The sequence below is a fragment of the Cervus canadensis genome, chromosome X, assembly GCF_019320065.1.
Source record: "Cervus canadensis isolate Bull #8, Minnesota chromosome X, ASM1932006v1, whole genome shotgun sequence".
Lineage (NCBI taxonomy): Eukaryota > Metazoa > Chordata > Mammalia > Artiodactyla > Cervidae > Cervus > Cervus canadensis.
In genome coordinates this window covers 35,312,718-35,338,610 of record NC_057419.1, presented here as the reverse complement: position 1 = coordinate 35,338,610, position 25,893 = coordinate 35,312,718, and the positions used below count along the sequence as shown (strand labels likewise).

General features: G+C 41.7%; 1 protein-coding gene across 1 annotated transcript in view; it reads left to right on the top strand.

Moving 5' to 3' along the window:
* SLC16A2 (solute carrier family 16 member 2) overlaps positions 1 to 25,561 on the top strand; it is a 130,035-nt gene extending 104,474 nt beyond the window's left edge. The window contains exons 2-6 of the mRNA XM_043459263.1: positions 5,415 to 5,559; positions 9,283 to 9,733; positions 10,721 to 10,864; positions 21,142 to 21,370; positions 22,989 to 25,561. Of these exons, the coding sequence (XP_043315198.1) occupies positions 5,415 to 5,559; positions 9,283 to 9,733; positions 10,721 to 10,864; positions 21,142 to 21,370; positions 22,989 to 23,209 (1,190 nt within the window). The 3' untranslated portion in view covers positions 23,210 to 25,561. The remainder of the gene's footprint in view (positions 1 to 5,414; positions 5,560 to 9,282; positions 9,734 to 10,720; positions 10,865 to 21,141; positions 21,371 to 22,988) is intronic.
* Positions 25,562 to 25,893: the final 332 nt, after the last annotated feature.

Sequence of the window (25,893 nt, the reverse complement as noted above, 5' to 3'; positions counted from 1 at the left end):
TTTTTTTTTTTTTATTGGGTCGTTTATTTTTCTGGAATTGAGCTTCAGGAGTTGCTTGTATATTTTTGAGATTAATTATTTGTCCATTGCTTCATTTGCTATCATTTTCTTCCATTCTGAAGACTGTCTTTTCACCTTGCTTATAGTTTCCTTTGTTGTGCAAAAGCTTTTAAGTTTAATTGGGTCCCATTTGTTTATTTTTGCTTTTATTTCCAATATTCTGGGAGGTGGGTCATAGAGGATCCTGCTGTGATTTATGTCGGAGAGTGTTTTGCCTATGTTTTCCTCTAGTTTTATAGTTTCTGGCCTTACATTTAGATCTTTGATCCATTTTGAGTTTTTTTTTGTGTGTGTGTATGGTATTAGAAAGTGTTCTAGTTTCATTCTTTTACAAGTGGTTGGCCAGTTTTCTCAGCACCACTTGTTAAAGAGATTGTCTTTTCTCCATTGTATATTCTTGACTCCTTTGTCAAAGATGAGGTGTCCTTAGGTGTGTGGATTTATCTCTGGGCTTTCTGTTTTGTTCCATTGATCTATATTTCTGTCTTTATGCCAGTACCATACTGTCTTGATGACTGTGGCTTTGTAGTAGAACCTGAAGTCAGGCAGGTTGATTCCTCCAGTTCCATTCTTCTTTCTCAAGATTGCTTTGGCTAGTTGAGGTTTTTTGTATTTCCATACAAATTGTGAAATTATTTGTTCTAGGTCTGTGAAAAATACCGTTGGTAGCTTGGTAGGTATTGCATTGAATCTATAGATTGCTTTGGATAGTATACTCATTTTCACTATATTGATTCTTCTGGTCCATGAACACGGTATATTTGTGTCCCTTCTGATTTTTTTCACTAGTGTTTTATAGTTTTCTATATATAAAAATCTTTTTTGTTTCTTTAGGTAGATATATTCCTAAGTAGTTTATTCTTTTCATTGCAATGGTGAATGGAATTGTTTCCTTAATTTCTCTTTCTGTTTTCTCATTGTTAGTGTATAGGAATGCAAGGGATTTCTGTGTGTTGATTTGATACCCTGCAACTTGACTATATTCATTGATTAGCTCTAGTAATTTTTTGGTGGAGTCTTTAGGGTTTTCTATGTAGAGGATCATGTCATCTGCAAAGAGTGAGAGTTTTATTTCTTCTTTTCCAATCTGGATTCCTTTTATTTCTTTTACTGCTCTGATTGCTGTGGCCAAAACGTTCAAAACTATGTTGAATAGTAGTGGTGAGAGTGGGCACCCTTGTCTTGTTCCTGACTTTAGGTGAAATGCTTTCAATTTTTCACCACTGAGGATAATGTTTGCTATGGGTTTGTCATATACAGCTTTTATTATGTTGAGGTATGTTCCTTCTATTCCTGCTTTCTGGAGGGTTGTTTTTTTTTTATCATAGTGGATGTTGACTTTTGTTAAAGTCTTTGTCTGCATCTATTGAGATAATCATATGGTTTTTATTTTTCAATTTGTTAATGTGGTGTGTTACATTGATTGATTTGTGGATATTGAAGAATCCTTGCATCCCTGGGATAAAGCCCACTTGGTCATGATGTATGATTTTTTTAATATGTTGTTGTATTCTGTTTGCTAGAATTTTGTTAGGGATTTTTGTATCTATGTTCATCAGTGATATTGGCCTGTAGTTTTCTTTTCTGTGGCATCTTTGTCAGGATTTGGTATGGGGGAAATTTAAATATATGAAAGTGAAAGAAGCCAATCTGAAGAGACTATTCACTCTATGATTCCAATTATATAACATTCTGGAAAAGGCAACACTATGGAGACAGTAAAAAGATCAGTGGTTGCCAGAGGTTGGGAGGGTAATAGGGATGAATAGGCAGAGCATGGATTTTTACAGCAGTGAAAATATTCTATATGATACCATAATGATGAATATATGTCATTAACATAAATAGCTATATCCAATGTAATTTAAACTTTCTTTGACTGTGCAAAAGATACTTTAAAGCCCAATCATTATCAGTTTTCATTGTATTTCAGATATTCAGAAGGGCCAGATATTGGTGAGTTGTAGCTGATAAAATGTCAGTAAGATAATTTACTGAATTTAACTAATTTTCCTTTTTGTTCAAGTTCAATACACTTGAACTAATTTTTTTTTAAATTTAAAAAAAATTTTAAAATCTCATTTATCATAAATGAGATCTCCCACTGGCACTTCTTGCTTCTCTGCCCCTTTTCCTCTTCTCTTTTTTTTATAACAGATTTATTGAGGTATAATTTACATATGGTAATAGTCACTCTTTTTATATGCTGAATTCTATGAATTTTGACTAAAGAATACCACCACTTACAGTCAAGATATATCACATTTCATTGCTCCATTTCATTAGTCTAGAAAGTTCCCCCATACTCCTCTATAATGAGTCATTTCCCCTCACCTTTCCTCCTGGCATTCACTGATCTGTTTGCCCAGTTTGCCTTTTTGGAATTACATATAAATGGAATCATCTGTGTCTGGCTTCTTTTCACTTAGCATAATGCCTTTGATAATTGTTCTCATCATTTCATGTATCAGTAGTTTATTACTGTTTATTGCAGAGTTGTATTCCACTATATTAATGTATATTCACTTATTTATCCATTCATCAGTTGAAGTACATTTTGAGTTATTGACACGTTTTGGTAGTTATGAAAAATCTGCAAAAACATCTAGGTACAGGTTTTTTTTTTTTTTTTTTTTTTAGTTGGAGGCTAATTATTTCACAACATTTCAGTGGGTTTTGTCATACATTGGTTTTTTTATAAATATAATTTTTCATTTATCTTGGCTAAGTACCCAAGAGAGTGATTTCAGGATCATAGGGTAATTGTATGTTTAACTTTTAAGAAGCTGCCAAACCGTTTTCCAAAGCAGGTATACCATTTTCGCATTCCCATCAACATTGTATGAGATTTCCAGTTCCTCTACATCCTCACCAGTACTAGGTATTGACAATTTTTATAAAAGCTTTTTTAGTGGTTATACAGGTTTTAATATGCATTTCTTGAATGATTAATAATATTGAGCATCTTTTCATGTACTCAATTGCTATTCATGTCATACATTTGTGTGTGTGTAAAATGTCTGTTCAAATCTTTTGCCCATATTTTAAACTGGATTCTTTGCTGTCTTCTTACTGAGTTATGACAGTCAACTCACACTTGTACTCTGGATACCAGGCTCTTATAAGACGTGTGTGTTGTAAATATTTTTCTCTGTCTGTGGCTTGCCCTTTCATGTTCATAACAGTATTTTTCAAAGAGCAAAAGTTTTACATTTTGATGAAGTCTAGTGTATTGATTTTTTTAATGGATCATACTTTTGGTAATTATGAAATCTTTGCCTAACTAAAGGCTAGAAAGATTTTCTCCTATACTTGCTTCTAAATATTTTATTTTACTTGATCCATTTGTATTAATTTTTATATATGGTGTGATTATTGGTATCTACAAAGCTCTCATACATATGATCACATTTGATCATCATTAGATTAAAAAAAAACTTTGAGGAAGGCATATGGAGAATTTCAATCCCCATTTTATAAATGAGAAGACTGAGGATTAGAGGAGTGCTGTGTGATTTGCTCAAGGTCCCATAACTGATAAGAGGTGAAATCGAAAGGTATAAGGTAAAATTCTGATGAGAGTTCAGGTCTCCTGCTGTCTCAGGCCAGTGCTTTTGGAGCCAGCCACTAAGACTCAAGATGGCACCCCTAGCAAAATAAAGATTCCCAGTGGAGATCTGAACAACCTATTAGGTACTGAGGTAAGAGACACAGACAGTAGACTAGTCTAACCTCAGACTGTACTCCTCTGGCCCTTCTGGGGCTGCACAATTCAAGAGAGCCAGAAGCTGGCCTGGCTCGCTGTTCAGGTGACACTCAGTGAATACTTTTTGATGATGACAAAGAAGACTTGGAACATACTCAGAGGAGAGCTCTCAAAGGAATTACAGAGTTAGGAATTAAAGCTAAGAAGAAAAGTTAGGGAAACTAAGATTGTTTAGCCTAGAAAAGAGAGGCTCACGATGAAACTTGGTAACAGCCTTCAAAAAAAAAAAAAACTTGGGCTTTCTTTCTGATGGCAGAGCAAGAATCTAAGTAAAAGGGCAAATCTCTTCCTCCCTGTTGAGGATTGTTACAAACACTTAAGAGCCTTTATAAACAGAGTAAACTCTTCTTATTTGAGTTTAGAGTTGGGGATTTGCCAAACATGGGCTCTGATGAAGGATTTCAGTGGGAGGGTTATATGCCTCTCTTGTACAGTGTCCTTATAAATCTTTGGGTAACTCCTGAACCTGCCCTGTGTCAATTCCAGGAGGCCTTTGTCTGTGGCCTTCCTTACTCCTTAGTCTTAGCATTTTCACAGGACTGTTCCAGTGACCAAGACAAATCTTACCTAAGCTTCTGAAGGCTTAATTAACTTTCATGTTCCTTGGCACTGAAACCAAGTAGCCTAGTGCCTAAGGCTATAAATCTGGCTTAGTATCCCTGGAAGGAAGCCTGAAATGCTGGCTAGTCCAAATCTGACACCAGTGGTTGAATCCCCTGTTTTATATCTAGCCTCTGCTTGCACACTTCCAATGATGGGAGCTTCATTAATCCTAATTAGAGATATAGTACAATGAACATTGGACTAGAAATAAGGAGAGTTAGGTCTGAGGCCCAGCTCTGCCACTTAACTTGCTATGTGATGTTTGGCAAGTCCCTTCACGTTTCTAGACTTGTTTCTTTATCAATAAAATGGTAGTAGAGGAATCTCTTTGTCTTAGTTTGTGTTTATTTAACTGCTATAACAAATAGCCCTCAAAAATTCAGTAGTTTAAAGGAAAAGAAGTTTAATTATTAGGTAACATTCAGGGCAAGGGTTCCAGACTGGAGAGAAAGGAGGAACTCCACTCCATTCAGGGTCCCAGACAGAACTGATGGCAGTTCTGCCAGTCTTAATACATGGCATCCAAGGTCACTCTGCCATTATGGCCCCCAAGGAAGCAGAAACATCATGGGAGTCTTTTTATAGTCCAAACCCAGAAGTGGCATGTGTCCTTTTTACCCACATTCTATTGGTCAGAATTCTGTCACATGATCATACCAAATAGCCACAGGAAACAGGCTAAGAAATGTAGTGCAGCTGTGTGGTAGCTAGCCTGACATCTCTACCACAGACTTGATCTCTAAAGGCCTCTTGCCCCAGCTTTGAAGTTCTGGGTATGCTTATGAACTAGACCCCTGGTTCTCACATTGCCTTGTTATAGGCACTTTGAAAATTGCCTAACCTCTCTGGCCATCAGGGACTAGCAGGCTGGCAGTGCAGGCCAACACAATGCCCCCTGTGAAAGGTCAGAGAAGAATTGACATACCAGCTGCACCACCAGGTACCACATTAAACTAAAATGTCTTTGTGCTTCTTTTCTCTGCAGCATGGGTAGGAGCCCTCTCAATGGGAATGATCTTCTTCTGTTCTCCCATTGTGAGTATATTCACTGATCGTTTGGGCTGCCGAATCACAGCAACTGCAGGGGCTGCTGTTGCTTTCATTGGCCTCCATACCAGCTCCTTCACCAGGTAAGGCTAAGAATTGCTGGCCATTTGCCCTTGGCTTCTTTCTGGGCCTCAAATGGAGACACTCTTCTCATTGCAGAATCCCCTGTGGCCTTTTCCATGTAGGGTCTTCAAATACCTTGCTCCCAGGAATTATTGTTCAATGGGATTTATCTAGGTAGGGTCTCCAAGGACATATTGGTAGGGAATATACCCAAAGAGGACTCAACATTTCCAAAGTGATGAGAGAAGCTTAAGCTTGGGCATTCATACAGCTGAGCCCAGGTTCAATTTTGGCCACTGAATGGCAATGGAACAATTGATGAGTGTCATTTCCCTCTCTGGGCCTCAATTTTTATATCTACAACATGAAATTAGATCAGGTCTTTTCAGGTGTGTCTTCCACTCTGCCATTCTATTTCCCTTCAATATGTCACACATCTCATGACCTCAACTGCCCTCCTAGGAATGAAAATCTAGAGTAAGACCATGTGAACACCTACCATTAGAGGATTCTTGGGTAATCTTATGCTGAAAAAGAGGTCAGCTGAGCCCAAGGCTGTTTGGTATTTCTGATCCGTTTCCATTTCTGCATGGCAATGAAAAGACCCTGATGCTGGGAAAGATTGAAAGCAAAAAGAAAAGACGGTGGCAGTGGGTGAGATTGTTAGATAGCATCACCAACTCAATGGACATGAGTTTGAGCAAACTCCAGGGGACAGTGAAGGACAGGGAAGCCTGGTTTGCTGCAGTCCATGGGGTAGCAAAAGTTGGACATAACTTAGAGACCAAACAACAATAAATGTTAGGACAGTTTGGGACAGATAAAGATTCATGTCTTGGGCATGAGAAAGGATGTTCAGCAGCATCCCTCACTGAGATACAGACCCAAAACCCAGCTATCCAACTAGGCCTAAACTGGGTAAACTCAAATTCTGGTCCCATAGATCCCACTGGCAGAATTTGGTCAGTGTCCAGCAAGGAGTAGGTTACAAGTTCATATTCTCCTTATCTCTGCTGCTCTCCAGAAGCATATGTGTATGAGAGGGGAGAAGGCAAAACCCTCCACCACAGCTTGAGGAATATGGCATTCCAAAAGAACTCCAATAATTTTCTGCCAAAGACACTTTGAAAGTTATGGTACCTCCTACTTCCAATCTCCTGGTGTAGGAGAATGCTGGCCTGGAGACATGGCTAGCTTGTCAGAGACTTGTTTTCTGAGATTGGCTTCCCAGAGAAGGACCATGGTTATGCACTCTAGGCCTAAGGATCCACTCACAGCAGAGAATGATAATCGTGTTCTGCCACAACTGGGCCCTGTGAGGTTGAGCCCACTTTATGACTTGAGCATTTCTGGCTGCCCAGTCTACCCTCCAGCAGAGCTTGGGTCTGGCCTGCAATAGTTTCTTGGCTTGGTTCTATCCAATTGAAACAGAGGCAGGGAAAACCACATCCTGTCTGTAATCTGCTCAGCCCTCCCAGGGCTGTAGCTCCAAATCTTTTCAGGGCCCCTCTGGTGGCCGGCCTCATTTGCCCTCAGCAGGCTGGTGCCTGGCTTCTTGTGAGAAGGAGTCAGGCCTCAGAAGCAGCTCCAGCCTCAGCACTACTCAGCAGTGGCCTGTGTTTAAGGCCAAGCAGAGCAAAGTGTAAACAAATTAGCAACATACGGATCCCATTTTCTTTCCAATTCACATGAGCTCAGTTACAGGAGAGGAAAGAGCTCATATGTGCTTTCTCCTGGCATTCTTCTTTAGGCACACTGTTCCCCAGCCCTTAAGCTCCTCCCCCACTCCCTTTGCCCTTTCTGTAAGAACATCTTTAGAGCCAAGAAACTTTCTGGATGGCTTCACATCCAGTGGAATATGGTTCTGTTTATGGCTAGAACTCCAAGTTATCTCTCCTGTTGTGTCTAAATCAGGGCTCTGAGTTCCTTTGGATGGTGTGAGATGGGGCAAAGTTTGGGCAGGGCTTTGGCAAGCCTACTCAGGGGCCTCCTGCCTCGGGGCCCAGGTAGAAATAGATCCACTACACAGCTCCCTGAACAGAATCTCATGCTTTACTCCCACTGGCCCCCTCCATGAGTGTCTCCTTCAGACCTTCATAATGCATTTCCTTTAGCAAGGCCCCTAGCTTGGGTCAATCCCAAAGGGTACCTCGATTCAAATGGAAGGAAGCCCCAAGGAATTTGACAGAAGAGGAGCAATTGGCTTAGCTATGTGTTCTAAGTAGAGGCAACCCTTTTGAAACCAAAGCCCTTGCTCATACCCAATGAATGCAAACAGATGGAAAGCAATGATGACAGTGACTGTCTTAGAATCATGAGAGCTAGCACTACTTCATCTCTGTGCCATAGGTCCAGTCCTTTAGTATGAGGACTAGGTCTATTTATGAAGAGGAACTGCCAGACCATGGAAAGCACTAAGTTATTAAGTGGCCAGATAAAAAGTATTGCAAAATATGTGGAGGCATCATAAAGAAAGCAATTTTTTTACTAGTTTATGCCAGTGTCATCTGATGGCAGATGGCAAGCCAAGCTGACCTTCCCATAGCCTTTTCCATTCTGATACTTTGCCTTCTGTTATAGAAGGTTATGGCCAAAGCAGAGCCTAAGAGTTTTAGCCAGAACTTGTCCTACTTGGCCAGGCCAATAATTTCTTTGAGGTCCCATTTCCCACCAAGTAGCCAAGCTACTCTGGGAAACTAGTCCATATAATGTCCAAGAACAGGAGCCAGGCTTCAGAAGTTAAAGGAACTCCTTATCTTAGGATCCCTATGGAGATTATCTAGGGCCTGGAGTAAAGGGTTTTGGGATATCCAGACCATGGGCATGGTTGGGGAAGGAGTATCTCTAAGGATACACCACCAACCACTCTGAAATATTAAGGGCCCTGAGCATGGAGAAAGACACTGAAGAGTACCATGGAGGGTCTCAAACATCCAGAATCTTGGCTCCTTGCAGAATTTTCTTATTACTTGGGATAAAGCTTTGGTTACCACACTACACATGTTGTCTAGATGAGCAGTAAGTGAAACTGTTCTCTCTAAGCCACTAATTTACTCTTGTAGCCTCTCATCTAGACTTTGCATAGGATAGTTGTGGCTTTCTTTTGAACAGTACTGATGGGGCCCTATGATTCAAACTAGAGTCACACAGGCCTAGAGACAAGTCCAAGATTTGCTCATCCCCAGTTATGCTGTGCTGTGCTGTGCTTAGTCTCTCAGTCATGTCCAACTCTTTGTGACCCCATGAACTGTAGCCCACCAGGCCCTTTTGTCCATGGGGATTCTCCACACAAGAATACTGGAGTGGGTTGCCAAGGATCAAACCCAGGTCTCCCACATTGCAAGAAGATTCTTTACCATCCAAGCCACCAGAGAAGCCCAAGAATACTGGAGTGGGTAGCCTATCCCTTCTCCAGGGGATCTTCCCAACCAAGGAATCAAACCAGGGCCTCCTGCATTGCAGGTGGATTCTTTACCAGCTGAGCTACCAGGGAAGCCCCCAGTTATGCTACCTTGGGTAAATTCTCTGAAACTCTGTCTCCCTATCTATAAAATGGGGGATCAGAAGGTTCTACTTCTTGTCTATTCTGAGGGTCAGCAGTAACTGGGGCTGTGGGTTGAGGGTGGGGTATATAGATCTTGGCGCGGGGCGGGGGGGGAGGGGGGCTGGAGAGGTGGGGTGGTGAAGGGCAGATAAATTGCTGGTCAGGCTTCTGAGAATAGCTCTTGGTGTCTCTCCCACAGCTCACTAAGCCTGCGTTACTTCACCTATGGGATTCTCTTTGGTTGTGGCTGTTCCTTCGCCTTTCAGCCATCTCTTGTCATCCTGGGCCATTATTTCCAACGCCGTCTGGGTCTGGCCAATGGTGTGGTGTCTGCTGGGAGTAGCATCTTCTCCATATCCTTCCCCCTCCTCATCAAAACACTGGGGGCTAAGATCAAGCTCGCTCAAACCTTCCAGGTGCTGAGTACCTTTATGTTTATTCTTACGCTGCTTTCACTCACCTACCGACCTCTCCTGCCGAGCTCGCAAGACACCCCAAGCAAGAGAGGTGTCCACACCCTGTGCCAACGCTTTCTGGCTCAGCTCAGGAAGTACTTCAACATGCGAGTGTTTCGCCAACGTACCTACCGCATCTGGGCCTTCGGGATCGCTGCTGCTGCCCTTGGCTACTTCGTTCCCTATGTACACCTGGTGAGAAATACCAGGGTGGGTCTACCCTACCTGACCCCAAGAAGCTGCATGTAATCTGCCTGAAGTTCAGAGGGTAGGAGCAGAGGACATTGAAAGGGCAGAGCTAGGATCTTTGGAAAAAGACAAAAGAGATATTTGGAGAGTAGGAAACAACACAGGATGAGGGAAGACCTCAGTGGGAAATGGGGGAAGTTCCTTAGGGAAAGACCTATGCCTATGGTTTCCCCTACTGATAAATCTAGATGGATGCTCAAGAGAAGATAAGCATCACTGAGATACAGAAGACTGCCCCTAGATGAACCAACAATAGGGTTTTCTAAGAGAGTGTCTTAAGGAATGCTGGCCTTTGTAGTCAAGTAATTTTGTTTAGGAAATAATGTATACTAGATCTGTCTACCTTCATAATGTGTAGCAATCTTATAAAGGTACCAAAAGATCCCAAAATACAGTAAAAAACTCTATTCAGCTTTGTTTAACCAGCATCTACCCAACTTACATGATCACAGAAATGTTGGTTGTTTCCAGCTGTTATCTTGCACAGACATTGTGTTTCTTAAAACATAGTTTTGGAGTGTTACCTGGAAGTTGATGGATCCTTCTCCCTTGATGACCTGTTGTTGCCCTAGGCTGTCAGTTCTGGGCCAGGGAATGGGGAGACAATAAAGGAATTCCTAGATTTCTTTCAGTTGTTAAAGCTGTATTCTGTCCTGCCAAGGCTTGGAAGAGGCTTAGAGACACCCACTGTCCTCAGCTGTTGCTCAGAAGCCCAAAATCCAGAGAGCCAAGGGATGTGCAGCCTTTTAAGCTGTTAGAAACAACCAGAGAGCTGGTTCTGGAGCTAAGGCTACAGGGGAGGGGGCTGCAGGAGAAAGCACTCTTGTCTTGTTCCAGGGAAGTAAGCAGTAGAGGATTCTGGGTATGCTAACAATTAACCAGTCAGATCCTCTTCTTCCTCTTATCCTGGGCGCCTGGTGTTATGCTTTTCAGATGAAGTATGTGGAAGAGGAATTCTTGGAAATCAAGCAGACCTGGGTGCTCTTGGTGTGTATTGGGGCTACCTCAGGCCTTGGGCGCCTTGTGTCAGGCCGTGTCAGTGACTCCATTCCTGGACTTAAGAAGATCTACTTGCAGGTGAGTGTGACCACCCTGTTGACAGAATAGCCTGCCACATGATGCTAGGTTATCTCCAGCCTTTGGGATATAATGATAGGGTATATCTGACACAGCTTGCTATGTGACATGGGAAATCAATCAAAGTCTCAAAGCCTCAGTTTCCCTAGGTTTCAAGTGAAGATCATCATCCATTCCATCTTAAGATGGAATAAGGATCTAGTGAAAGCAGCCACTGTAAATGGAAACTCTAAGAACACTTTCAAAGAAAATATTTATTTATAGAAGTTCTACCATCTGAAAGAGGGAAACTGAAGCCAGGAATTAGATGCTGCCTGCCCTGAGGACTGAACTCATTGGTACCTTATACGCTCTTGGAGGGTCTTAGGCATCTGTAGTACTCTGTGGACCAATGTCTCTCTCCTCTAGGCCCAAGTGCACCACTTCTTATACCTCCAGAACTACTTGACACCAAACACTGGCTCTCAAATGCCATCCTCTTGATGGACACAAAAAAAGTGCCAGAAAAGGCCAGACCTCACTTGCCCTCTCCAGGCCTCACTTTCCTCTTCTGTATGATGAGAATAATTCTTTTCTCCCTATCTCACCTCACATGTGAGGATCAAAAGAAATAAAAATGTGACCAGGCTTTGAGAAGTAAAAAATGTTTTAACTATGCAAACTTATATTCCTTCTCAAAGTGACACAGATAGCCGTATATTTTGGGCAGTATCCATGCTTGAGAGGCCACTTTCTGTGTGAACTAGGCTCTGGTCTGGCTTGAATACAGACTACTGCTCAAGCTGTCTGTCTTTATCTACTGGATAGCAAGTGTACCAGAAGGTACCCAAGTGTGGAACCCTATGGAGGAGTAACAGCAGCCCCAAATAACATGTGGCTCATAAGGAATCCATTAGGAAGGTGGTTGAGTTCTGACTCTACTGGAGATGTCCTGAAAGCACTTCCAAGGGGCCCTGACTACACACAGCAGGGATTTCTCTGTCTTCTGATAGCCCCAACTGTTCTCTTAAATACCCTCATATATCTTGGATGAGGATATGAATAAGGCTTCCTATTGTTTTTAACTTTGTGTTAGATTTGCAAGAGTTGGTGAATCTGCTTTGTCAGAGCTTAGAGGCACTATTATGGTCCATCCAGTCCAACCTCTCATTACAGTGATGGAGAAACTGAGGAAAAGACTCAGATAGTCATGGAAGAACTGAACTCCTGTGTAGCATTCTTTTCATATTCTGCTTTACCCTAAGTGATGGATGGCAGAACCAAATCCCAGACATGATAAGTGACTTGACCAAAGTCAAACCAAAAGCCTGTGATTGAGATAAACCAATTATGAAAATTTAATTTCTTGTGCCAATATCAACAAGACCTTACCTGGGTGACTTTTTGTATAGGACTATATGTGGCTTTCCCAGCTTCTTCCACATGTCTCCATTGTGGCCAAAGGGTGCTGGAAATCAGGGTAAGTTAGCATTGGGCCAGAGCTTTATCTTGAAGAGTGGAAGCAGCCTTTGCCTACCCATATAGCTAATTTCTCAACATATTCCCTAGGAGAGAGGTAGGGCCCAAGCAGCTCTTGTTTTCTATTGTTCCAAGAGGGAGTTCCAAGGGAGGAAGAGGCAATAACCAGTCAGAAGCAGTACTAGGCTTATGGCTCAGTGCTTCTGCTGTCCATTGCCCCTACCTATCTGACATTCTCTCCCTTTTCCCACTCTTAGTTGACCCAGTTTTACCACTTACAAAAAAATAAAATAATCTTGGAACTTTAAAGCTGAAACATATCTTCATTAACTCATAGTCCCAAATTCCTCATTTTATAAACTGAGGAACTGAGGCCCAGAGAGGGAAAGTGATTTGTTCAAACACATTGTGCTGGTAACTGTCTTAGGCTGAGGGCACGAAACAATGAATGAACTTCTTCCTCTTGAGCTACTCTTGTGATCTTCTTGATCACAAGAATTTGCCTCCCTTTCTCCCTGGGTCAGAGCAGGGGTACAGGTCTAGGAGAGGAAAGGAGTGTACACAGCTTCAGGTTCAAAAAAGTCATCCACTAGACCTTCTGGTTCCTACTACTGACAGAGAGGCATATGTGTCTGGTGTAAAGCCCCTGGACAGTCTGTTGGAAAGGAAATAGTGACAACTTGCAGGACAACCTCACTTTGGGTCAAATCTTGAAACCTGTTTCTTGGTTCCAAGAGGGATTTTTAATTTCCAAGCCTTGGCAAAGCCTCATGGAGGTTATTAAGAGGCAGCTAGATACAATAGATAGTAATTACCACCAGTTAATGGGGTACTTTGTAGTATTTAATGGTATTAACTCCTTAATTGGCATATCATTATGACTTGGTTGATAGGTGGGTCTGGTTTTATCTTACAGTTGCACATGAATCTCTTAGAGGAGGAAATGGGATATATTCCTAGATTCTGCATATCTATCCCAAAACAGCCTAGGCAAAGTTCAAAAGTTCCTCAAATAAGAGTTTTCCTCAGAGGGCATGACCAGGACATTTCTTATCCTCTCCAAAAACCAACCAATCAGCCTATCAAACACACTACCAGCAACAACACAGAAAATCTTTAGGGCTTGAAATAGCCTTGACCCTCCTATCTACTTTCCATCTGGTGATGTGGTGACATTTACACTTATCATGTGGTGACTTTTCCTGGGTAAGTCAGCCTGCAAATGGGCACTATTAGAAAATCCTGGATCCTGTCGAAGCCTTGGTTAACAGATCAAGTCTTAGCCCTGACTCTGGGACAACCTGCCTCTGCTGGCTACAGTGGGTGGAGCCCAGGTCTTCAGTCTGGCTCACAGACACACATTGCAGGTGACCTTAATCAAAAGGCCAGTTATGGGCAGAAAACAAAAGGAAGAAGGAATATGACCCCAAAGCCTGGGAAAAGGAGAACTCAAACACTGTAAGTTTGAAAAAAAAATGAAAAGGCAGAGAAATATTTTGTAAATGAAGGAATAAAATAAAAACTCACAAGACCACATAAACAAAAAGGAAATAGGCAAACTACCTGAAAAATAATTCAGAGGAATAATAATAAAGATGCTTCAAAACCTTGAAAATAGAATGGAGAAAATGAAAGACTCAATCAACACATTTAACAATGACCTAGAAGAAATAAAGAATAAACAGAAATGAACAACACAATTACTGAAATGAAAAATACTCTAGAAGAAATCAATAGCAGAATAACTGAGGCAGAAGAATGGATAGTGACATGGAAGATAGAATGGTGGAAATAACTGCTGAAGAGCAGAATAAAAGAAAAAGAATGAAAAGGATTGAAGATAGTCTCAGAGACCTCTGGGACAATATTAAAGGCCACACCATTCAAATTATAGGGGTCCCAGAAGAAGAAGAGAAAAATCAAGGGTCTGAGAACATTTTTGAAGAGATTATAGTTGAAAACGTCCCTAACATGGGAAAGGAAATAGTCAATCAAATCCAAGAAGGACAGAGAGTCCCATACAGGATAGACCCAAGGAGAAACATGCCAAGACACATACTAATTAAACTAATAAAGATTAAACATAAAGAACAAATATTAAAAGCAGCAAGGGGAAAGCAACAAGTAACATACAAGAGAAACCCCATATGATTAACAGCTGATCTTTGAGTAGAAACTCTATAGACCAGAAAGGAATGGCAGGATATATTTAAAGTATTGAAAGGGGAAACTCTACAACCAAGATTACTCTATTTGGCAAGGATCTCATTCAAAATATATGGGAAATCAAAAGCTTTATAGACAAGCAAAAGTTAAGAGAATTTAGTATCACCAAACCAGCTTTATAACAAATGCTAAAGGGACTTCTATAGGCAGGAAACACAAGAGAAGGAAAAGATCTACAAAAACAAAACAGTTAAGAAAATGCCATAGGAACATATATATCAAAATTACTTTAAATTAAATGGATTAAATGCTCCAACTAAAGGACACAGACTGGCTGAATGGATACAAAAATAAAACCCATATTTATGCTGTCTACAAGTCACCCACTTCAGACCTAGAGACACATTCAAAGAGAGGATGGAAAAAGATATTCCATGCACAAGGAAATCAAAAGAAAGCCAGAGTAGCAATTCTCATATCAGACAAAATAGACCTTAAAATAAAGAATATTATGAGATAAGAAAGGATACTACATAATGACCAAGGGATCAATCCAAGATTGTAAATATTTATGCACCCAACATAGGAACACCTCAGTACATAAGGCAAACACTAACAGACATAAAAGGAGAAACTGACAGTAACACAATAATAGTAGGGGACTTTAACACCCCACTTACATCAATAGATCATCAAAACAGAAAATTAATCAGGAAATGCAAACCTTAAATGACACATTAGACCAGATGGCCCTAATTGGTATCTACAGGACATTCCATCCAAATGAAGAATACAAGTGCACATGAAAGAATACAAGAATTCAAGTTCACATGAACCATTCTCCAGGATAGACCACATCTTGGGTTACAAATCAAGCCTCAGTAAATTTAAGAAAATTGAAATCATATCAAGCATCTTTTCTGACCACAATACTATAACACTAGATATCAATTATGGGGGAAAGAAACAGTAAAAACACAAACACATGGAGATTAAACAATATGATTCTAAATAACCAACAGGTTACTGAAGAAATAAAAAGGGAAATAAAAAAATTCCTGGAAACAAATGACAGTGAAAACATGATGACTCAAACCTATGGGATACAGCAAAAGTAGTTCTAAGAGGGAGCTTTATAGCAATAAGATCCTACCTCAAGAAACAAGAAAAACATCAAGTAGACAACCTGACTTTACACCTAAAACAACTAGAAAAAGAAGAAGAAAAAAACCCAAGTTAGTACAAGTAAAGAAATTATAAAGATTAGAGCAGAAATAAATGAAAAAGAAATGAAGGAAACAATAGTAAAGATTAATAAAACCAAAAGTTGGTTCTTTGAGAAGATATACAAAATTGACAAACCACTAGCCAGACTTATCAAGATAAAGTGAAACGAATCAAACCAACAAAATTAGAAATGAAAAAGAAGTTGCAACAGACATCACAGAAACACAAAGGGTCACACGAGAGTATTATGAACTATATGCCCATAAAATGGACAACCTGGAAGAAATGGACAGATTCTTAGAAAAATTCAACCTTCCAAGACTGAACCAGGAAGAAACAGAAATTATGAGGAAGCAAATCACAAGCACTGAAATCAAAACTGTGATCAAAACTCTCCCCAAAAACAAAAGCCCAGGGCCAGATGGCTTCACAGGTGAATTCTATCAAACATTTAGAGATGAACTAATGCCTATTCTTTCCAAACTCTTCTGAAAACTTACAGAGGAAGGAATACTTCCAAACTCATTCTACAAGGCCACCATCACCCTGATACCAAAACCAGATAAAGACATCAAACACAAAAAAGAAAATTACTGGTCAATATCATTTATGAACATAGATGCAAAAATCCTCAACAAAATTCTAGTAAACAGAATCCAACAACACATTAAAAAGATCATACACCATGATCAAGTCAGGTTTATCCCAGGAATGCAAGGATTCATCAATATATGCAAATCAATCAATGCAACACACCATATTAACAAATTGAAAGATAAAAGCCATATGATAATCTCAATAGGTGCAGAAAAAGCTTTCAACAAAATTGAGCACCCACTTATGATTAAAACTGTTTAAAAATGGACACAGGAGAAACTTACCTTAACATCAGTTCAGTTCAGTCACTCAGTCATGTCCAACTCTTTGTGACCCCATGGACTGCAGCACACCAGGCTTCCCTGTCCATCACTAACTCCTGGAGCTTGTTCAAACTATGTCCATTGAATTGGTGATGCCATCCAACCATCTCATCTTCTGTTGTCCCCTTCTCCTCCTGCTGTCAAGCTTTCCCAGCATCAGGATCTTTTCCAATGAGTCAGTTCTTTGCATCAGGTGGCCAAAGTATTGGAGATTCAGCTTCACCATCAGTCCTTCCAACTAATATTCAGGACTGATTTCCTTTAAGATTGACTGGTTTGATCTCCTTGCAGTCCAAGGGACTCTCAAGAGTCTTCTCCAACTCCACAGTTTAAAAGCATCAATTCTTCAGTGCTCAACTTTCTTTATAGTCCAACTGTCACATCCATACATGACTACTGGGAAAACCATAGCCTTGACTAGACAGACCTTTGTTGGCCAAGTAATGTCTCTGCTTTTTAATATGCTGTCTAGGTTGGTCATAGCTTTTCTCCTAAGGATCAAGCATCTTTTAATTTCATGGCTGCAGTCACCATCTGCAGTGATTTTGGAGCTGAAAAGACAAATTATGTCTCTGTTTCCATTGTTTCCCCATCTGTTTGCCATGAAGTGCTGGGACTGGATGCCATGATCTTAGTTTTTTGAATGTTGAGTTTTAAGCCAACTTTTTCACTCTTCTCTTTCACTTTCATCAATAGGCTCTTTAGCTCTTCACTTTCTGCCATGAGGATGGTGTCATCTACATATCTGAGGAGGCTGTATATAACAAACCCACAGCAAACATCATTCTCAATGATAGGAAACTGAAAGCATTCCCTATAAGATCAGGAACAAGACAAGGGTACCCAATCTCACCACTATTATTCAACATAGTTTTGGAAGTCCTAGCTATGGCAATGAGAAAAGAAAAAGAAATAAAAGGAATCTAGATTGGAAAAGAAGTAGTAAAACTCTCACTGTTCACAGATGATGTGAAACTATAGATATAAAACCCTAAATATACTATCAGAAAATTACTAGAGCTAATAAATGAATTTAGTTAAGTCACAGGATACAAAATCAATACACAGAAATAATTTGCGTTCCTATACACTAACAATGAAAAATCAGAATGCGAAATTAAGGAATCAATCCCATTTACCACTGCAACCAAGAAGAATAAAATGCCTAAGAATAAACCTACCTAAGGAGACAAATGGAGAAGGAAATGGCAACCCACTCCAGTATTCTTGCCTGGAGAATCCTTTTGACAGAGGAGCCTGGCAGGCTACAGTTCATAGGATCACAAAGAGTCAAACATGACTGAGCTACTGACACATACACACACAAGGAGCCAAAAGAGCTGTATACAGGAAATGATATGACTGATGAAAAAATTCAAAGATGACATAAACAGATGGAGAGATATTCCATGTTCCTTCCTGGGTTGGAAGAATCAATATTGTGAAAATGACTATACTACCAAAAGCAGTCTACAGATTCAATGTAATCCCCATCAAATTACCAATGGTATTTCACAGAACTAGAGCAAAAAATCTCACAATTTGTAGGGAAACCCAAATAGCTAAAGTAATCTTGAGAAAGAATGGAGCTGGAGTAATCAACTGACTTCAGACTATACTACAAAGCTACCATCGTTATAACAGTTTGGTACTGGCACAAAAACAGAAATATAGACCAATGGAACAAGATAGAAAGCCCAGAGATAAACCCACATACCTATGGGCACCTTATCTTTGACAAAGGAGGCAAGAATATACAGTGGAGAAAAGATAGTCTCTTCAATAAAAGATGCTGGGAAAAGTGGACAGCTACATGTAAAAGAAAGAAATTAGAACACCTCCTAACATCATACACAAAAATAAACTCAAAATGGATTAAAGACCTAAATGTAAGATGAGAAACTATAAAGCTCTTAGAGGAAAACACAGGCAGAACATTTTATGACATAAATCACAGCAAGATCCTCTATGTCCCACCTCCCAGAGCAATGGAAATAAAAACAAAAATAAACAAGTGGGACCTAATTAAACTTGAAAGCTTTTGCACAGCAAAGGAAGGGCTTCCCAGGTGGCACCAGTGGTAAAGAACTTATCTGCCAATGCAGGAGATGTAAGAGACATGGGTTCAATCCCTGGGTTGGGAAGATCCCCTGGAAGAGGGCATGGCAACCCACTCCAGTATTCTTGCCTGAAGAATCCCATGGATAGAGAAGCCTGGCAGGCTATGGTCCATAGTTTGCAAAGAGTTGGACACGACTGAAGTGACTTAGCACACATGCAGCATACATGCACAGCAAAGGAAACTATAAAAAAGATGAAAAGACAACCCTCAGAATGGGAGAAAACAATAGCAAATGATCAAGGGATTGATTTCCAAAATATATAAGCAGCTCATGCAACTCAATACCAGAAAAACAAACAACCCAATCAAAAAGTTGACAGAAGACCTAAATAGACATTTCTCCAATGAAGACATACAGATGGCTAACAAATACTTAAAAAGATGCTCAACATTGCTTATTATTAGAGAAATGGAAATCAAAACTACAATGAGATATCATCTCACACTTATCAGAATAGCCATCACCAAAGAATCTACAAACAATAAATGCTTTAGAGGGTGTGGAGAAAAGGGAACGCTCTTGCACTGTTGGTGGGAATGTAAATTGGTTCAGCCACTATGAAGAACAGTATCGAGATTCCTTGAAAAACTAGAAATAAAGCTACCATATGACCCAATAATTCCACTACTGGGCATATACCCTGAGGAAACCATAATTGAAAAAGACACATGTACCCCAATATTCATTGCAACACTATTTACAATAGCTAGGCATGGAAGCAACCTAGATGTCCATCGACAGATGAATGGATAAAGAAGTTGTGGTACATATAAACAATAGATTATTACACAGCCCCCCAAAAAGAATGCATCTGAGCTGGTTCTAATGAGGTGGATGAACCTAGAGCCTATTATAGTGAAGTAAGTCAGAAAGAGAAAAACAAATATCATATGTTAATGCATATATATGGAATCTAGAAAGATGGTACTGATGAACCTCTTTGCAGGGCAGCATTGGAGGTGCAGACATAGAGAACCAACTTGTATGGGGAGGATGGGAAGGAGAGGGTGGAATGGATGGAGAGAGTATCATGGAAACATATATAGTACCATGTGTGAAATAGATAGCTGGGGGGGATTTAGTATATGATTCAGGAAACTCAGTTTGGGGCTGTGTGACAATCTAAAGGGGTGAGAGGGGGTGGGAGGTGGGAGAGAGTTTCAAGAGGGAGGGGACATTTGTCTGCCTGTGGTTGATTCCATGTAGATGTATGCCAGAAACCAACACAATATTGTGAAGTAATTATCCTTCAATTAAAAATAAATAGATATTTAAAATTAATTAATTATTTTTAAAAAATCAGTTGTGTTTCCAGTGGCCCTTCTCTCTACTGAGAGGGAAAAACCAGCCACTGGAAAGGCAGCTTTATTACTTCAAAGTAATTTTACTCAGCCCAAGGAAAGCCCAGTGGCTAGTCAGTGTCCCTGGGGCTGGCTTCAGGCTCCCTAGACCTCCTGAGTGCCTTGCTTCTCATTAGAATCCCCTTTGTTGTCTTGGCAGGGCGCTCAGACAAATCCAGAAGCCCCCAGAGCGATACTGCCTTGAGCATCTGAGATGGTGGTGTGTCCCATGTCCTAAAACCTGGGTGAACCTGGGTGAACCTCCTGGTGGTCTCCCTCATACTAAGGTGTTTTCTTTTAGAAAACTGCTTTTGGCAGTCTCCCACAAAAATGGACACTGGCTCCTTCCCCATTTCAGGAAGCTGTGCCCCCATCTAATCATTATTCAAGTCATCCTCACTTCCTCCCCTTCCTCTTCCTAAATCTAACTTGGATATGAAAACACCAGCATGGTCTGGTCCCAGACCCTGATGCCTGTGGCAGACAAACACAGGATCAGAAAGCAGAAACAGCAATTCCCTTTATCTCAGAATCTAGTCAAAAGACATCTTCTTGAGGACAGGGGCCATGTCCTTTCTTTTAAAAATCTTGACAGAATCAACGTTAAATAGGGGCTCTCTTTAAAATTTTGAACTCTAAGTCCTTCTAAACGACTTAGAAGGAACTTAAGTAACTATTTAGTCCACTGGGCTTTCTGTTGACATCCCCTTGCCCCATTTTTCATGGGCTTCCCTGGTGACTCAGATGGTAAAGAATCTCCCACCTGCAATGTGGGAGACATGGGTCCAATCCCTGGGTTTGGAAGATCCCCTAGAGAAGGGAATGGCTACCCACTCCAGTATTCTTGCCTGGAGAACTCCATGGACAGAGGAGCCTGGTAGGATACAGTCCATGGGGGTCACAAAGAGTGGGACACAACTGAGCAACTAACACTTTGTCCCATTTTACAGACTGTATAAATAAGGCCCTGAGAAAGGAGATGTGATTTACTGTGCGGGCTTGATGGGCAAGCACAACATGACCGCAGGCTGTTGTTCTTTTAGGTCATTTCCTTCTTGCTCCTGGGCCTGATGTCCATGATGATTCCCCTCTGCCGGGGCTTCGGGGGCCTCATCGTTGTCTGCCTCTTCCTTGGCCTGTGCGATGGCTTCTTCATCACCATCATGGCCCCCATCGCATTTGAGCTGGTGGGCCCAATGCAGGCCTCACAGGCCATTGGCTACCTCCTGGGTATGATGGCCCTGCCAATGATTGCCGGACCCCCCATTGCAGGTGAGGTTAACATTGAAGGGAGAACATGAGTGGGGGGGTCTTGTTTTCCTCGGGACCTAGCCCTCCTAAGTGCCTCTGCTTAAAGTCCCTTTCTCCCTCCTGTCTCTTCAAGTAGTCTCATCAGAGTGCATGAAACCTCTTACCACTATTGATGAAAGAGACTAAGCACAGTATATGTGCATGGATTCATTTGAGGGGATGGGCTTTTCATGGCTGTGAGTTTTTATTGTAGACAGCATGGCTGATTCCAGGAGGGTAGAGAGAATAATGGGTTTGGCCTTCTGACCATTCTATTGATCCTGAATCTTCTCTCCCTCTCTCTCTCCACAAGCAAGTAATTATTTTCAAGGTAGTTGAGCAGGAAGAGAAACAAAAGTGGGCCCTGGTTTGATTAATACTTAGAGACATCCCTTCCTCCTCTACCAACTTCTGAACTGAGCCTGTAGAAAACATTTAATTAAGACCACAACTCAAAACTGGACCAATGAAGCTCACTTATAGCAGGCAACAGGCAAAGTGTTGGCTTGCCATCTTTCACACTCCTAATTTCTCTCTCTACTTCCGAGGAGGGCATGGTTTGTACCCTAGAAAACATAGGAAACAAAGAAAACTAATAAAAGGACATCATTTCCTCTTTTTATGATTTATTGCAAATATTGATTCATGGGGTAGTGTCTCAGGCTGGCCAACTAGGCTAACTCAACAATTATTCCTTGAATACCAATTCAGTGCAAGGTGTTGTGAGGGCACTGGTTGTACTGCATTACAGTGACAAAGGCTCCTACTCAGGCCATTGTACAACAGCCACACTGTCCACTGAGGGAAGGAAGCTTCTACCTAACTCCTGATTCCAAATGTGGATCCCAGAATCCATATCTCTTTCTACTTTTTTACCTCCTAAGCAGCCCCAGGGCCTACCTGCCTTACATTAGTACTGTTTCTGGGCTCTGCCTCCCTATGAGGTATCCCACATTAGCTTCTGGAGGTGAACAGAGAAGGCCCCATGTATCATGCCAAACACATTCACCACATTGGCAACCTAGAAGAACCCAGAGGGGCCAACCATATCTGTAACTTGAAGGAAGGATACACATATACCCTAACCCTAACCCTAGCCTCCTCTTAGGGCAAATGGGCACTTCAAAGAAAGAGAAAATAGGAACTTAGCTGAGTTATTACATAAGAACACTCTAGCCTAAGTTGGGTGTGAGAAGGTGTATCACTGTGAACCAAGACAAGTCTTGGTCATCTTCTGTGGAGTTCTTTTAAAATAGCCTCCCTCCATACCTATCTCCATACCTTGGAGTGACTAGAAGTTAACTGTAGCTTATGAAAGTAAAAAATGGAGAACTTTGAGAAGTTTCATTTGCTTCTTTCATAATAAGCATTTGCCTCAAGAGCCTACAGTCCCAGTGGCTCAGGGAGGAGCTGCTTGTCTTTGTAATAGAGGTTTTGTGTCTTCCATCGAGGAGTGTTTAAACTGAGTTGGGCTCCCGGGTCAAGGCAGTACAGGCCAAGATTCTCTGGATAGGCATTTTGATGGCTCCTAGAAGAAGCAGAGGACGTCTTTGTATAGTAGAGCAAAGCTAAATTTGACTTGTCTCTGTTAACTTTTCAGGCCTCCTCCGCAACTGTTTTGGGGACTATCATGTGGCCTTCTACTTTGCCGGTGTACCCCCAATCATTGGGGCAGTAATCCTCTTATTCGTCCCTCTGATGCATCAAAGGATGTTCAAGAAAGAGCAAAGGGATTCCAGCAAGGATAAGATGTTGACCCCTGACCCAGACCCCAATGGAGAGCTGCTGCCGGGCTCCTCTACCCCTGAGGAACCAATCTAATGCCTTTTATTTGCCATTGTGTGCTCCTCCCCAAACCTTTCCCTTCACCTTGCCCTGCTCGGCATTTACATTTTTGCCACCAGCACACTTGTTCCCAAACCTGCACACACAGCATTTCAGCCACCTGACCATCCCCTTGGAGCCAAAGCTCCAAGTGTTCCAAACTCATTAACCAAATTCTCCCCATGAATGCCTTTAAACTTGCCAGGGTCATCTCCTTCCAGGCTCTAGGAAAGCTTGGGATCACCCCCTGGCCTTTGGAACCTCTCCATAAACTTTGTAACTCTTGGGGGAGGAGAAGGATGGGAATTCCTGGCCCAGCTTGTTAGTCACCCACTAAAAGCAGCTGCCAAAGGTGCTACTGTGTCCCCAGGAGCCTGGGGGGAAGATCTAAATCTCTGTGTGCTGAGGAATTCCTTGACATCTGTCCTTAGGAACCACTGAGAGGTGTGGCAGAAAGGGCATAGAGGTAAAATGACACAAGGAATCTTGTTTAGCCTCAGTGTCTCTGAGGGCTGTGGCTTCCCAAGAGGTGTGGGTGACATCATTTTACAAGTGTATAGATAGTCTCTCCATCATAAGGTTAGTTAACAGTCTGCCTCCTCCTTTCCTTCCTCCTTTTCTTCCTCTACTGTCTCTTCTCCCTTCTCATTCACCTCTATTTCTTTTCATAACTGTCATAGCCTAATGGGTGCTTGAAGAAAGGAGGGACCCAGAGCTTGGGCCAATCAACCCTCACCTTGGCCCAACCCACCCCTAACACTAACATCAATTCCACTCATCTCAGTCTGAGCCACATCTCACTGTTTGGCTCAAGCTTCTATAATCATTGACTGGAATAATATAATATCACATAGGAAAGGGACCTTAAACACTATAAAGTTCCATTCACTGATTTTTACAGATTTTCTGGGCTAATGCATTAACCTGCAGGCTGTCCCCACTCCCCATCCTTATATCCACCTGTCAAAATGTGAAGAAATTACTCTCATCTCAGGAGGCAGAGGGAGACTGATGACAGGGGGAATGGCATGGTGGGGGAGGGGCAATAATTATTGATCTGGGGAAGGACCAATGCCTCCATCGCTCATTATTCATGACAGGTCAACATTTTCACCTGGGCCAAGCCAGGAAAATAACTGTTTGAGGGAAAATCCTATTTCCAACCTGAATCCCCCAAATGTAGAGGCAGCAGCTACACATAGGGTTGGAAAACTTCTTTTAGGAAGGGCAAACCATCACAGCCGTTACTACCCAATGTGCCCCCCATGCTGGGCATCCTGGACCACTCAGTTAGTGGGAATTAAAGGTGCCAAGAAAGATAGACTCTGGACCATCTTCATCCTCTGAAGTAGGTGCCAGGTGCTTCCCTATGCCTAGGCTCTGGCTGGCACTCTTGCTGAAAAGAATTTCCAGCCAGGCTGTGTCCAGCTAGCACAACTCACCTTATTAGGAGCTCACCCACTTCCTTCATTCAGCCTCTTTGTGTCTCTCCCATTCTAGGTATTTTTCTGTTGTATTCCTGTTACCATAACCTTCTCACCAGGCACCTTGGCTGTCATTTAGAGCTAACAGTGACTTGCTACTCCAAGCCAGAGCCATCCCAGGGCCAGGAGGATTAGGTTGCCCCTGAGGAGCTCCAAAGAAGACAGTGGTCCCCCCACCCATGAGTTTTTCCGTTACAGACAGGCAGCTGGGGCATGGTTGGCCTCTGATGGCTTCATTCAAGGCCAAACTCTGGAGCCCCCTCCATTGGTCCCAGTCCAGCTCTTATCAACCCCCCAAAGGAAAACCCATTGGTTCTTGGCTCTGTGAATATGAAGGGGCCTGCCTAATTACTACCCTGTTATCCCAAACAGCAGTGGAACAGGAAGAGCTGGCCCCCAGGAACTTTGTAACTCCCAGAAGAAGCCACTGAAAATATCGGAGCAACAAAGCTCCTGATTCCATTCTTCCCTGCCCACCCCCACCAACTCACCTGAGGGCAGTTCTGCAGGGCCTCTTTTGTTACTCACGGTGTGGACAGCTCTTAAGAATCAGGCTGCCACCCACTTCTCTCCAGATGAAGGAAAGACATTCACAGGTCCCAAATCTGCTCTATCAGGTGTCATATAACATGGCAGGGTGTCAGTTTACTTCTTCCACACATGTACATGTGCATGTGTGTGCTTGTGCGCTTTTGGGGAGAATGTTGGTTGGTGAAAGCAGCACAGTATTAATATTTAGGGTAAGATGCAGCTTCTTATGCACTACAGTTAAATCAAAGAGAATGAACAAAACTTGGGAGCTTGAGATCTGGGACATTTAAATACTCAAAAGGTTTGGAACAAAATAAAGAAATCTAAAAATCCAGCTTTGGTGTGTATGTTGCCTACACTGGTGAAATAGTCCTAATCTGGTTAACAGCAGAGGTTTAGCTTCAGAACTGAAATCATGTCACATCAAATTTCTGCCAGGGTCTATACTCTGTGAGAGCAGAAATCGGAGAAGGAGCTATATAGGGTTGGGTGAAGTTGGGTGAACTATTCAGGATTGGATTTTTAGGGAGCTCTGAAGTAAAAAAGTGTTTACTTCACAAAATGAGAACATGGTTAATGGCTGAGTTGGAGTGGAGGCCCCATCAAGGCTACCACCTTGTTACAAGAATGCCATGCTGAAAACTATCAAAGACCTTGCCAATAATC